The sequence below is a fragment of the Chironomus tepperi genome, unplaced genomic scaffold (genome assembly GCF_022539635.2).
Source record: "Chironomus tepperi strain 1889 unplaced genomic scaffold, CSIRO-AGI_Ctep_v1 contig_73, whole genome shotgun sequence".
Classification (NCBI taxonomy): Eukaryota; Metazoa; Arthropoda; class Insecta; order Diptera; family Chironomidae; genus Chironomus; species Chironomus tepperi.
In genome coordinates, this window is record NW_027226195.1 from 1,453,215 (window position 1) to 1,467,397 (window position 14,183).

General features: G+C 30.2%; 3 protein-coding genes across 5 annotated transcripts; 1 reads left to right on the forward strand and 2 right to left on the reverse strand.

Moving 5' to 3' along the window:
• The first annotated feature begins 480 nt into the window (after positions 1–480).
• On the forward strand, positions 481–8,979 carry Sptz (zinc finger FYVE-type containing 26 spastizin). 2 transcript variants are annotated; one of them, XM_070653749.1, is made up of 7 exons: positions 481–1,012; positions 1,145–1,220; positions 1,279–1,645; positions 1,708–3,107; positions 3,279–5,749; positions 6,086–7,882; positions 8,204–8,979. In XM_070653749.1, the coding sequence occupies exons 2-7, from the start codon at positions 1,155–1,157 to the stop codon at positions 8,655–8,657; spliced, it is 6,555 nt and encodes a 2,184-aa protein (XP_070509850.1). In that variant the 5' UTR covers positions 481–1,012; positions 1,145–1,154; the 3' UTR covers positions 8,658–8,979. The 2 variants fall into 2 exon arrangements, with proteins under 2 accessions (XP_070509850.1, XP_070509848.1); XM_070653747.1 differs by lacking the exon at positions 481–1,012 and having other exon boundaries at positions 1,089–1,220.
• On the reverse strand, positions 8,675–11,620 carry LOC139100971 (arrestin domain-containing protein 1-like). Of its 2 annotated transcripts, XM_070653759.1 has the most exons (6): positions 11,505–11,620; positions 10,897–11,017; positions 10,780–10,824; positions 10,120–10,341; positions 9,795–10,010; positions 8,675–9,587 (listed from the first exon to the last, which is right to left on the reverse strand). In XM_070653759.1, the coding sequence occupies exons 2-6, from the start codon at positions 10,973–10,975 to the stop codon at positions 9,115–9,117; spliced, it is 1,035 nt and encodes a 344-aa protein (XP_070509860.1). In that variant the 5' UTR covers positions 10,976–11,017; positions 11,505–11,620; the 3' UTR covers positions 8,675–9,114. The 2 variants fall into 2 exon arrangements, with proteins under 2 accessions (XP_070509860.1, XP_070509859.1); XM_070653758.1 differs by lacking the exon at positions 11,505–11,620 and having other exon boundaries at positions 10,897–11,161.
• A 1,161-nt stretch (positions 11,621–12,781) lies between these two features.
• On the reverse strand, positions 12,782–14,115 carry snf (U1 small nuclear ribonucleoprotein A snf). The gene is made up of 4 exons (XM_070653770.1): positions 13,603–14,115; positions 13,476–13,545; positions 13,286–13,418; positions 12,782–13,223 (listed from the first exon to the last, which is right to left on the reverse strand). The coding sequence occupies exons 1-4, from the start codon at positions 13,741–13,743 to the stop codon at positions 12,926–12,928; spliced, it is 642 nt and encodes a 213-aa protein (XP_070509871.1). The 5' UTR covers positions 13,744–14,115; the 3' UTR covers positions 12,782–12,925.
• Between the last annotated feature and the right edge of the window lie 68 nt (positions 14,116–14,183).

The following is a 14,183-nucleotide window of genomic DNA, read 5'->3' on the forward strand; positions in this document are numbered from 1 at the left end:
GATTTCGTTATCAAATTGACAAGTTTACTGATTAAATTACATATTTAGGTACCCTTGATTAAGTACGTGTTTGAATTACGAGATGACATCTCGTACTATCATCAATATTTACATTCAAAGTCGGCATTTGATCAGTGAAATCCATTGAAATTTCATGGATTTCGGTGCATAAAAATTCAATTAGGTTTTTGGATCACTTTCTGTAGCAACAGATGAAATATTAGTCGCTAAACAAAAGCGTATTTTATAGTTTAAAATAATTTATTCTAAAATTAAAAGCGCATTAACAAATCTATTGCTAAATTTTAAAAATTCAACGGTGTCTGTGATTTCAAAATCAAAAATTTCAAGAGTGTAAAAATGTTTTCAAAAAGTTTCACAGAATATTCGGTGATTCCACCGATTGGTTGAATTTTGAAAATTTTTACATGAATAATCCGTGTTCTTTAAAATTTAATCATTTCCAAAATGACATTTAATTCAGTTGACACTTCAAGAATACCAGATAAACATCTTTATTTACTCACTTAATATCATAAACAGCATTCTAATCAAAGCAATTGCTGTTAATTAAGTTATAATTTTGATTTTAAAAATGTGTTTTCACGCGGATTAGGAATTTCGTTACTTATACTTTTTTTCAACAATGAGAATTTTTAATAATTTTAGCTTAATAGCTTGGTTTTGAGCCCTAATAAGCACAACATAAGATGTATTAGATAAGGAACCATCGATTAGACTACCAAAGAAGCTTTAAAAGTGTTTAAATAGTCTAAATTTTCGTTTTGTATGATGTCAAAAACAACAAATTCCAAAAAAAAAGTATAAGTAACGGGCATAAAAATGGAAATATTTCCTTAATTAAAGTGTATTAAAGGTACTAGATGACATAAAACGATAGTAAATAGGTAAATACATGATATAAGGCATTAAAAGTAGTGAAAAAGTGAGTAAATTAAGAGAAATATCATTTTTTGTGAAAAAATTCATCAGTGGAATCACCGTATTACAGGTCAGTCAGTCAAAGTAATCCCAGCAATCATTGTTATAAAAAAGTTGTTTTTGTTTTTTATTTTCTTTATTTGCCTAATTTATAAAAAATCAATTTTCTTGTTTTCTCTCTGTAATAATATTAATGAAATAGTGTTAAAGTAATGGATGAGTTCTTCGAGTATTGGGAGATATTGCCACAAGCATCAAATTATGAGAGTATCGGTCAGGTAAATAAAAAATAGTTTTTAATTAGTGAACAAAGTTTTTAAAATTATCTTTTTACAGGAAATTGTCCGATATAAACGGAACTTACAAGATCCAGATGTGAGCTCAATGGATTTAAGTGATAAAGTCATAGAATTTCTACAAGAAAAACTCCTAGAATGTCCATATCCAACAAATCAAATAATTCTCCACATAATTGATTCGAAAGACCATGAAAAGAATCAGCTTATAGAAGACATATTATTTGGAGCAGTAAATAAGCTAATAGAGATGATTATAAAGAATCCTTATCAGTTGGATAAGCAATATAAACTCTATAATTTGCTATCAAACATTTACATTTCTGAAGATAAGATCCAGAAAGTGCAATCAGAACTTATTCCAGTACTATACGATCTCAAAGAGAATAGACATTTACTAGATCATGGTGAGTTATCAATATTGCTGCCTTGACATAATATGTTTTGTAATCGCAATTTTTTTTTGCAGTATTGTATTTTGCTCTGTTATCAAGAAATTCATTAACAGTACTCAAATTGTATTTGGAATATGAGAAAAGCAGATTATTGGAAAAATTCGACGAAAGATCAATATTTCTCAATTGTTATTATCAACATAAACATTGGATAGGGTCTGTTTTGAATCATCAGCATGACAACATCATTAAAAGCAGATTCAGTACCGAATTATATGACATTATCACTCTTTGCAAGATGATTTTAAATGACCACAGTGGTCTAACTAAACAGGCTGTTAAGGATATTAATCTATCATCTGTGAAAGACAACAGTTACCTTCATTTAAGCTTTTTGGAACTGTCAAGACAAAGTACAGTCTTGCAATTTTTAAATCAACATTCCGATGCTAAATTAGAACTTGATACGACTAAAAATCACATAATGACTCAACTTTTAAGGCTTGGAACACCGTTTGTGATGGAAAAGTATGATTCGATATTGGAACTACTGAATTATAATTATGAGAAAAATTTAATGCAGTTAGAGATACTAAATACATTGTCTAATCATCCGTACACAATTAAAACGGAAATGCAATTATTCAATGAATACATGCTTGTCAAATTATATCTACAAAAGATTCTCCAGAAAGATTGTAGCCAAGAATCTAGTGAAATTTGCATGAATCACATAAGAAGCTTACTAAAGACGATTAATGATGGTCAGATACTGTACCAAATTCTACAAACTGTTTTATATTTAATATTCATACGTTATGAGCATTTGAGGAAAACTCGAATGAGACAAAGAAGCGCTAATTCATCTAAAGCCACACATACATTATATTCGACTGATTTTTCTGATGTGTTCAACAGTTCTTTTAGCAATGAAGGCTTTATTTGCTCAAAAGAGACTTTAGAAATAGTTTTAAATTCAATGAGGTTGTTCTTAATGAGTCTGGATGTAACAGAGGCTTACAAGAATTGTGATGAAGCTTTAAAGACGAAATTTACAAATCTTTTGGAAAATGTGGATACTGGACTATGGAAGCTATCTGTAATTGAGAAAAATTATCGTGACGATGAGGTTGACAATGAAAGATATGACGAATGGCTGATTATACATGACGAAGCTTTAAATTCAATTATAATCACAGATAGTGATGATGAAAAATTTGACTCAGGACGAAGAAAAATTCGTAAAAAATTAAAGAAAAGATGCCACATATCGGGTGTTTCGGACAAGTCACAGGAAAAAGGAATTGAAAGTTTATATCCTGCTGAAAACTCACAACATTCTGCAAACAATGTGATAAATTTAGAAAAAAGAAAATGTGAAAATTTTGTTGCGAAAATGTTGATGAGTCCTGAAAGTTTATTAACGATGTGTATTAGGAATTATGATGATGAGAATGCTGAGAAGATTATAAAGGTGAGTTCTAGTGATTATACTACATTGTGCAACTTTTGATTGCTGCTTAAAATCAAATTTTTGTGTTTGAAAACCCAACAAATGTTTCTTCTTTTTAATAACATTTGTACGGTTTTTATGTATAATATTCAAAAAGTGAATAACCGTTATTTTTCTATAATTTCACAACAGGATTACAATCTAAGAAGCACACCTGTTGAACAAAAATACAAATTGATGAAAAATTACAATAAAGGACTTGCTGACCTTAAAGCACTTATTGCAAAATATGAGGAACCATATGAAGAAAATGAAACAGAAAGCATTGTTGGTAGATTTCAAGACAGTGCTGAAGCTGGTTATGAGATGGCTTCATTAGCAAATAGTCTTGAAAGATATTTATCACCAGATTGTATTCATCTAAACCAAAATAATAAGATTTTGGATAGACTAATAGAACAACTGCCAAGTTTGGCATTATACAAGAGGAAAAATTTGGCTTTAATAGGAATGATGGACTTTATGATTACAATATCTAGTAAATTTGAAATGATTCATTCGCTAACAAATACACTATTTAGAATGTGGAAATGGAATGATGAAGGACATATAGATTATTATATCACGTTCCTTCAAAAACTTATCGGAATTGTCAACAATTGTCAAAATGATAATACTCCAATCTGTTTATCTAATCTAATGAACAATGATATAATCACTCTTGAACCAGTAGCATTTAAGACTCAAACGATTAACCGTTATCACTTAAGTAATTTAATGAAACTCGATATGACAAGATTTAATGATGAAAATATGATACTTGAAATAGCATCGAAATTAAATAATTTCAATTCCGACATTAACTTCTTTGATCGGATATTGTCATATGTGAATAATTTGAGAAACATGATAAAATACGTCACATATGAATATATGAATATCAACGAGATCATAAAAGACCTGAATATTTACGAGTTGATCGGCAAGATCGTTTATGTTAACCAGTTAAATCCAGAATCGCTAGAAACTCAATCGAATAATACAAACTTGAATCTTTTACACGCCATAGCTATCGCCGGTGGTTCTGAGTTTATGTCACCTTTATGGCAGGCTGCGAGAAGTAATGAGAATTTATCTAGTCAAAATGATCATTTACCCAAAAAGGAACTCAAAAATTATAATATCAGCAGCACGACAATTCTGTTCTACATAAAAAAGTCAGGGTCATTTCTAGTCGCATATTTAATTAAGGAAATCCAAAAGTTTAGCTATCAAAGTTTAAAGTACGACAGTCCGAATTTCTTTGAAAGACTGATGCAGCTTAAGTCTGTACAGATATTAAAGCAACTTTATGGATATAATTCTACAGTTGCAGCATTAAATTACGATTTTATAGAAATGAACTTGCTGCTTAATAAGATAAATAATCTCAATGAAAAAGGAAAGCTAATCATGCTGTCGTACATAAATGAACGAAATATTCACAGAAACAAGACCAAATTCAATGAGCTTAAAGATGCTTTAATTGAGTCATTAATGGAAGATAGAAACTCAGGAAATGTTGAAGATCTGCTGAAAAATATCGGAAATGTCCATAAATTTAATGAATTATTATTAAAGCATATCAAGAGAATCAGTTCCGATGAAGAATTGGAAGCTCTTTTAACATGGAGTCTATGTGCTAAAAATCAAAAAATTATCAAAGATGATCAACGAAAGGAACTAGAAGAATGGCTCAAAAAGATCAAAATTTATCGACAAATTTTACAGTTGTTTAGACAGGTTAAAGCAAACAATGACATCACATGGTTAAACATATTAGGAATGGCTGAGAATGAAACATCGGTATTGATTAATTTTCTAATTAACGAGTTTACTGACCTTGATCTTTGTAATGAATTGTTGAAATTTCATCCCTTGCAAGAGAGGAACGAGGAAGTTTTTAAAATATTTATAGAAGCACTAAACAAAAATGAATTCAATGACCAGCACGACACATTGTTTAAAACAATTCGGAACTATTCGGGAAAATATTTAATTGACTTTTACGATTATTCGCTTGATTATATCAACAATATGAAATCAATGAAGCAAATTTTGGACTATTTAGTAAACTCGTCACCTGAAAATGACGTTCGATACCAAAAGTTTCAAATTTCATGTACGATTATAAGTCATTTAGATGTTAATGATGAACAGCTATGGTCACTGTCACCATATCCCTTGATATTAATCGAACAACTGCTTATGAACTCAAAAATTGACATCCTTAATACAATTGTAAAGGAACTAAGGAAATTGCTTGAAAATCAGCCGTCATGTAATTTGTGCAAATCGACAAACAAAGACCATCAAATTGGTGAAACATTAGTGTACGATTTCAACGCCTTCCATATCGGATATAGAATATCAAATGACTGCCTTGACTTTCTGTTCAAAATTTATGCCGCAAAAGCTCTCGATTTCCAAATTATTGATATACCGTCACATGCGAATCCATCACTACATTCAGGAACACAAGGATCAGACATTGTTCAAGTTCATCAAATGCCAAAGGATATACCATCAAAAGATATGTGGGTGAAAGATAATGAAGCTGTATTGTGTATGTGCTGTAAAAAATCCAAATTTAGTCTATTGAATAGACGACATCATTGTAGAAGGTTCGTATACATTTAATTACATTATATCGAGACTATTAATATGTATTAGCGCATTATTAGATTTGTCAGAGATGCACATTGCCGTATTTGACCAAATGTGAAATATTTTGTTGCAAATTTATAGTTCAAAAATAACGGTCAAAATATATTTAAAAAATAACGGTCACAAAATATTTGAATATTTAGTTTAAAATTCAAATTTTTTTTTTGAAAATTTAACGGTTAAAGTCTTCATTTTTGAAAATTATATCAAATGCGCTTTCATGATTAATGCATTTTAAGACCTTCGTTTTTAATATACATTTATTTTTATTGATCATTCGATCACATCTATAGGTGTGGAAACGTTATTTGCGGTGAATGTTCTAGAAAAAGGGTGTTATTACCAGAAAAGTACAACGATCTGATGGTACGATGCTGTGATGAATGTTATTCACAGATGGAGACAATGAAGCGTAAATTAGAGCATGGATCATCATATGAGAAATCGCGATCTGCAGATATGCCAATTGAATGGAAATTAACAGGAGACAATGATACAGATCAGATGATACGTGATGAATTTAATTTCGAATATTCACCGAATGTTGGACGTTGTATTACTATCATATGCCTGCATACAATTAACGATGAGTTTCTTGACTTCCTTCTGCTTCATTGTCGGCGCTTAGAGCTTTTGTTACATCCGATCAAAGGTCGTATAAATCCTGAGATTGATGTAATTCTAGTCGGTTCCATGTTAAAGTATTTAGCAAAAACTGCCAAACTTTTCGGTGATTCAGGAGAATCAAATCTAATTATAGAACAAATTGACATCATTTTAAAAATAGCTGAAAGTGACTGCGAGTCAATACTATCAAAAGCAACATTTAGTGGAGTAAATAATAATTTGTCAACAAGAGACATTATTAATGAGCTGATCAAATTAGAGAATTGGAAGTTGGCGCTTGACTTGTCAGTCAAATCAGATCGGAATGCAATTCCAGGTGTTTTCTCAGCGTGGGCTATTTCATTAATTAAAGGTGGTCAATATAAACTAGCAAGAGAGAAAATGGCATTAGCTTTACAGCCTGTAAGTGGAAGTAATCCGAAAGACAATGAAGAGTTTATGGATGCCCTAAATGGATTTACACCAATAAACAATACACATTTTGCATATAAACGAATGATTAAGGCACCTAAATTGCTGTGTGAAATTCTTGAAGTTATTGACTCGTCAGTTCCAAAGCATTTTAATACATCATTAACGGCTAGTGTTCAGCGGATCAATTCATCGCCTAGAGATAGTCCTAAAATGAATGCAAATTCTATGGATTATATGAAAATGATCATGGATGGCGATTATGGAAGTCCGAAGAAGAAAGCTAGTGATATATACGAATGGGATCGATCAGAATTGACAAAGAGTCCGTACTTTATCGAATCTATGCATTATTTAATTAATTATGGCGGAAATGGAGACATACTCGAATTTTTAATGAAAAATAATCTCATCAAGTTCGCAATAAGATACATGCTGATTCAAAAGATTTCATCAGAGATGTTTATCCAATTAATAATCATTCCAATCATAAGATCTGGTCGACTTATGGATTTTATAAATGCATTAAAGCAAATAGATGTAAACTTCATAATCAGCAAATACTATATTGAGGCATTGTGTAAATATTTTGAACGAAGGAAGTTACTGCAACTTTTATATCAAGTTCAGCTGTTGATTGATGATAATATAAGGGCGGCATTGACATCCTTGAAGATTTATCTTAATGGTGCTGGAAATTTTATTGAATTAGTTGATAATACAAGACATTTGTTGGATGCTAAGAATCTCCTGCATATTGAACTTGAAAATGTCGAAAATGGATTAAATTCTAATTCCAATGAAATTCAATTAAAATGGGATATAAAGACTATTAATGCTCAAATCAACATCATTTTACTTCAATTAGAAGTCACTAAATATCTTGCAAGCTGTGAAATTAATGGCTTTTCAACGCTTGATGTGATACCAAATGTATTCATGGACAGAATTAGCTTGAAAACTTTATTAGGAAAGAAAACTGAAAAGAGTCAAGTTGCAATTTTATTGCTCATATGTGGCCGTATTGAAAGTAGTTTTGGATTATGCTACAGGTAATAATATTATTTTTCATACTTATTAACATCATTAAATGGTAATCGACAACTGATCAGGATTGGCATTTCTTAACGTTTTTTGAAAATTTGAATTTTAACGACTTTTTCATTTTTGAAAATATTTCTCAAAATCGTTCAGTAATTCAAAAGTTCATTTCATTTGAGTTTGTTTAAATTTGAAAAAGTCGGTAAAATTCATTCAAAACCGGTAACGCCCAGCTGATTATTGTCCATTACCTTCGCAATTTGCCTTGCAATATAGCAAATTTGTATGTACATAATTTATTGATTGACATTTCAATATGATAATTATTACAGAATTATACAGGAATGTTCGCTGAATGCTTTCAAGATTTATTCAACATGTACGAAGTATCTCGCACGTGATATAGAAAGACTGATTGAAGTCGAGAAGCTTATAAATTGCATCAAAACAAATGAAAATACGATGAATCCTGAAACAGAAAATATGTGTGATGAGCTGATAAGTATGGCAATTGAAATATCATATAATCAGCACGAATCAGATGCAAAAGTACAGATTGATCGTCTTATAAAACATATATCCAGTAAAACAATGAAAATACAATGTTATATAAATTCAAATCAACTTAAAACAGCATTCGTTCATAGTGCTGCATTAAATAATCTTGATTACATACAACGCATATACAAGCTGGCTGTGAGCACACGACAAGACAATGTGAAAAATTTGTGTGAGAAGAAACTCAATAAAGGCATGGACTCAAGTGGATCTGGAAGTGTATTTTAAATGAATCAACAATGTGCTTAATGTCATAAATAGATACAGTTTTATTTCAATTCTTCAGAGAAAAACAAGAAACATTATACTAAGCAATTTTGTATATACGTTATGATAATTATGACAAAAAAACTAATTTAATGTTATTTTAATTAAGTCAAAAGAAGTATAGGAGAAATGAATTAGTAAGAGAAACTTTTTTTTTCTTGTTTTTTATGCAATTTGTATCATTTTTTTGTATATTATATTTATATGTATTCATGTATATTAAAATCTAATGTTTTTTTTATGAATATATGAAAAAGTTCAAGGGGATTCATGATTTTAAAAATGTTGCCTTTGACATGTACTGACCTAAAATGATGCAGTTGACACTTCCTCATCATTCTACACATTTTTAAATAAAGGAACCTCTTTATAATCATGTAATCCACTTGAAAAATATTAAAAAAATCCAATTCTGTGATTATTCACTAGCTGTTTCAGCTTCATCTTCTTCAACAGCCTCCTGTTGCTTTAATGCTCCATTCTTTGAGTATTGCGGTGGCCATAAAGGTGGAATTCCTTCAATTTTTCTACATTCTTCCTCTGGTTTCAATGGAACTGATCCAATGTAAATTGGAATTGAGATAGGAATAGTGGCACGACGGAATTTGGCTGTGATTTGAACATGATATGATATTTGGAAGACATTTGAGAACATGACACTGGTAATTTTTGAATTTTCAGGTACCAAAACACTCTCCTTAATCTTTTTCGTATATCCTGCCTTAATGCCTTCAGCAATCGTCTCACTTATCTTATTTGAAATCTTTTCTTCCAATTTTGCCCATGGTGTTTGTGCTGTATAATTCTCATTATATTGTAATGATATCAAGACATTTTCTATATCAGCAGACGTCTGATTATCAATCGATACATCAACATTAATTTTTTCACCTGTGCAATTAAAAACAAACTATAACTTATTATTTCGAAATAGACACGCACACATAGATGTAGTTTGTGTATATAGTCATAACAAGTATGCACTAAACTGATTGATTAACGGAAGGAGATAAAGGGGTTACTTGTAAATGACGTTACAACGCCTGTATTTCCTTCTATCGACACTATACACCTTTAATATAAGCACAATCAACATACCTGGTGCAAATCCACATCTTGGAATTTGTGCTTTAATTGTGACAAGACCAAGTGACGATCTCGAAAAGAACCATGCTGATGAATCAATTTGCTTCTGAATTGACACTTCTCTGCCTTCTCTCATGCCTGACATGTAATTAAGATCCTCATAACGCAAAACTGTGAATGCTTTGCTTATTTTTCTATCATACAAGTCCCACGGAATGTCAAGTGTTGCTAATGAATTAACGATACATAAAAAAGATACAAGAAAAAAAGCATTATTATTATTAGCTTGTTGGACGTGCTTACATACACGTATTGACAATTTTGATTCAATTAATACCTTGCACAAAATATTTCACATTTCCATAAGTTCCATCGACACTAAATGGGATATTTCTTGGCAATCGATGACTAAATTCATAACGAAAATTTCCAGGACCTAATTCTATTGCCTCAACTTTTGACTCAATCACTTCACGTTCAATAACAAAGAACTCCTGTTCGGCTTGCAAATCTTTTGAGTAGTTGCATGATGCACTGCCTTTTATTAATATTGATAAACCTAATAATATTTTTTTGTTATTTTCATTGCGGAATAGATAGGAAATAAAAAGAAAACGTGAGAAACACTTTTAAGCATTTTAATTATTTTCAAGTGAGAAAAATATTTTAAGTGCTTAACGGTGGTCTAAAATTTAAAAAAATTGTCAAAATTTCTCCAAAATATTTGAATTCTAAGAATACGTTAGAATTTTTTGGAGAAATAATGTCAAGAATTTTATAATTCTAGATCACACTAGGACAGAGAGAATGAAAAGAGAACAAAGGAAAAGCAGAATGTGGCAATATTTGTCCTTGACTAAGAATTGATGGAAAAGACAAATGCCGGTTTGTTTAGTCACAAAAGTAATAAACATTCTACGTAGTTGATATCGAACTGTAACATATGTTTGTTTGGTGCGGAAAAAGGCGGAAAAATATCAACAAGAATCTCATTTACCTCGCAATTTTAATGGCTGTGAATTTATAGTCAGCTCAACGTGACCTGTACGGATTTAAAACAACAAAAAATAAGTAAATTTTGATAACAAAATTAAATGTGATTTCATCATTATACCTCTAACTGTCTGCCCAGGATAATAGACAGCATCTTCATTTTCATCATAGATAATTTCCAAATTATAAGTCGATGACATTTTTCCGTCTTTAGAAACTCTTTTTTTTTATTTATTTTATTTCTGTATAGCGACACAAAATTTAATAAAAAAAAATTAAAATAAAATAAAAAAATTTAATTCTCCTATCGATAGCACAACTTGACTGAATAAGGGTTGACTGTGGACTGTTTTAAGAAAATGTGAGAAACAAGCTCTTTGAGCGAGGCAAAGCGATTAAAAGCAAACCGAATGAACAAACACACTCATTTAAATTTCTAAAAATATTCAACACATATTGAGTATTTTCCGCTGTTTAATGTGTTTAATATAAAAAATATATGTTTAATCTTATCACATGAAGAAATGAACAAAGTTTCAAATAGTATAATGAAGTAAAATACATGTAAAAAGAAGAAATAAATAATAAATAATAAAAAAGTCAACGACAGATGATGAAGGAGCTGTTAATGCTGTATTGTGTTGTGTTATCAAATTTTCATCCAGTCTCTAATCTACTCTAATGAACTAATTATTTGTTTTTTGACAATTTCGCGATAAAAACACTTACTAATTAATTCTTAAACGACACAACGCAAAATAAGCGTGCTGATAAAGCTAAATGCACGATTGGGACTGTGTTGAGGTGTTTTAGCTATGCCATTTGTCTTGGAGAATAAACAAAGAAGTGGTAAAAAAATGTTAGAAGCTTTACGAATGTGAGCAATGGAGCGCTTATTCTCTAATTGGTGTCTATAGTTGTGGAGAATAAAATTTAATTAATTTTGTTTTTTAAAAATTAAACGGTTTTGAGAAATTCAAATGTTAAATAGTTGTTTCACAAATTCAACGGTTTTCAAAAATTTAAATATTTTGGAATTTCCTAAGATATTTAACGGATTTTCAAAAATTCCAGAATTCTTCGTTAAAACTTAACGGTTTTTAAAAATTCAAAACTTCGAGCATGTTTTTGTAAAATTTAACGGTTTTTCAAAAATTCAAAACTTTAAGAAATCTTCGTTAAATTTAACGACTTTCAAGCATTCAAAAGCTAAAATAACTTTTGAAAAAATTCAGCGGTTTTTGGTAAAATTCAACGATTTTCAAAATTTCGTTTAAAAATTTTAACTGGCTTCAAAATTGCAAGATTTTCAAAGACACTTTGAATTTAAGTCACTCGAACGTAAATTAAGTGAACGACCTAAATGAATAGATTCTCCAATCTAATTTTAGCGAAAACAATATTATCCAGTAAAAACCAGTTAAAATATGATTGAATCATTCATACATCACATCAAGTTTAAACAGCCAAAGTGGCAGTACTAGGAAAATTCCTCTACATAAATCAAATGCTAGATATCTTAGGGTCAAAATAACACATACGAAAATCGAAAGAGAGAACAAGGCACAAACAATGTGTGTGCATTTATTTCTGTAAACAATTATATCATCTTACACGCGACTCTACCAAATTAAAAGAAATAAAAAATTGATGATGATTAAGAAATACGCAATTAATAGAAACAAAAAAAAATGTGCACTATTGCCTATAATAAGACGCAAATAGAATATGGATTTAGAATTATTTAAATCATGACAATTAACTGCGTTCTACTTATTTCTGTTTTAACGAGCTATTTCTCAAATATGAGTGATTAAAAAAATTATAATTTTATAAACAAAAACGATTTACACGTGAATGAACATGATTGATTAACCGGTTTCTCTTATTGTTGATTTATCAAGTCTCTGAAAGAGTTTTAGTCAAATAAAAAAGAAAATTCGTAAAAAAAACAACACATGTGCATGTCTTTTTTAAATAGATACCTAATATCACAGACGAATCAATCAATACAAATTTAAAAGCGGAATGTGCAATGCTTTTAAAAATCCTTTTTTTATTTATTACTTAATTATATGCTTTGTAGTGGTGTAGCAAGAGGACGTTTTGCTATGTCACAAATGCATTAATATGACGAACTTACAAGGTATTTATTTCTTAGCGAATGAAATCTTCATAGAATGAGTAGGAGTGATTTTGAATCCATTAAGTGCTTCTCGTGCAGCTCCACTTTGAATTTCAGTTGCAAATTCAACGAAAGCAATATCGTGACGACCAGGAACGAGACGAACTTCCTTGAATCCTGGAAATTGGTTGAATAACATACTCAACATCATTTCATTGGTTTCGTCAGGTAGATTTGTAAGGAAAAGAATTTGATTAGGAGGTTGTTCGATATTTGACGAATTGATGGCTGCTTGTGCTGGATCAATTGTCTTCTTCTTTGCTCTGTGGAAAATAAAACATAAATTTGAGATCCAGTTGATATCTGGACAATTATTGGAACTTACTTTTTCTCCTCAACAGCTTTAGGTGCCTTTGGTTTCTTCTGTCTTTCCTTAAATGTTCCCTTCATCTTTGCAATGACATCACTATCTGTTTTTGAGTAATTGATTCTCATTGGTTTGTCATAAAACGGAAATCCTGCAAAGATCCAGAAATGTATTAAATCGATATTTTTATAAATGAAAAGTTATTTACCTTGCATAGTTCTAATCGCATTTGTGGCACTTGATATCTCCTTAAAAATAATAAATGCTTGTCCTCTCATCTATAATAATACGATATAAGTTAGTTTAAGAATTTTTCAAAAATATGCAAACATTACCTTCAATGTTTTGAGTGCAACAATATCAAGAATTTGACCAAACTGGCTGAAAATTGCGTATAGTGACTTCTTCAACTCATCCTTCTTCACCTTCTCATTGAGATTATTGACATAGATTGTGTGCGATGGTCGAATATCCATTATTTTTTCTTTAAAATAACTTTTCACTTAAAAATTTTTAGTCGTAAAGCGGCGTTGTAAATGTTTTCCCCCGAATTATGCGCACGGATAGTTTTTAGCAAAAATTTAGATGAATAAATTCAATCAACAAGCATTTTGTCCATTTTAAGGGAGTTTAGGCTGTTCTATTTATGCTGATTTAGTAATAAATAGGAAAACTAAAGTTTTAATTTCTTTGAAAAGTCGAAATTTTAAAATTGGAAAATCGTTTAATTTTGATAATATTTTAGATTTTTTTAAAAACATTGCCTGTTTAAATTCTTTAAAATCGTTATAGTTTGCTTAGAGATATTTGTTTATTTCTGAAAAGTCTTGAAAAAGTTAATTTGAAGTTTTAATCTTTATTTATCTACCTGCGCCTCAGGTAGCTAAATTGTTAATAACTTTTAAGCATTTTGCGT

What these genes read in the sequence shown, in the direction of transcription:
- Sptz (XM_070653749.1), top strand. Translation starts at nt 1,155, where the DNA reads ATGGATGAGTTCTTCGAGTATTGGGAGATATTGCCACAAGCATCAAAT. An exon ending in ATTATGAGAGTATCGGTCAG is followed by an intron (nt 1,221 to 1,278) that starts GTAAATAAAAAA and finishes ATCTTTTTACAG; the next exon opens with GAAATTGTCCGATATAAACG. An exon ending in AGACGACATCATTGTAGAAG is followed by an intron (nt 5,750 to 6,085) that starts GTTCGTATACAT and finishes TCACATCTATAG; the next exon opens with GTGTGGAAACGTTATTTGCG.
- LOC139100971 (XM_070653759.1), bottom strand. Translation starts at nt 10,975, where the DNA reads ATGTCATCGACTTATAATTTGGAAATTATCTATGATGAAAATGAAGAT. An exon ending in TCCTGGGCAGACAGTTAGAG is followed by an intron (nt 10,825 to 10,896) that starts GTATAATGATGA and finishes AAATCCGTACAG; the next exon opens with GTCACGTTGAGCTGACTATA. An exon ending in TGTGAAATATTTTGTGCAAG is followed by an intron (nt 10,011 to 10,119) that starts GTATTAATTGAA and finishes TTAATTCATTAG; the next exon opens with CAACACTTGACATTCCGTGG.
- snf (XM_070653770.1), bottom strand. Translation starts at nt 13,743, where the DNA reads ATGGATATTCGACCATCGCACACAATCTATGTCAATAATCTCAATGAG. An exon ending in TTGCACTCAAAACATTGAAG is followed by an intron (nt 13,546 to 13,602) that starts GTAATGTTTGCA and finishes GTATTATTATAG; the next exon opens with ATGAGAGGACAAGCATTTAT. An exon ending in TGCGATTAGAACTATGCAAG is followed by an intron (nt 13,419 to 13,475) that starts GTAAATAACTTT and finishes GGATCTTTGCAG; the next exon opens with GATTTCCGTTTTATGACAAA.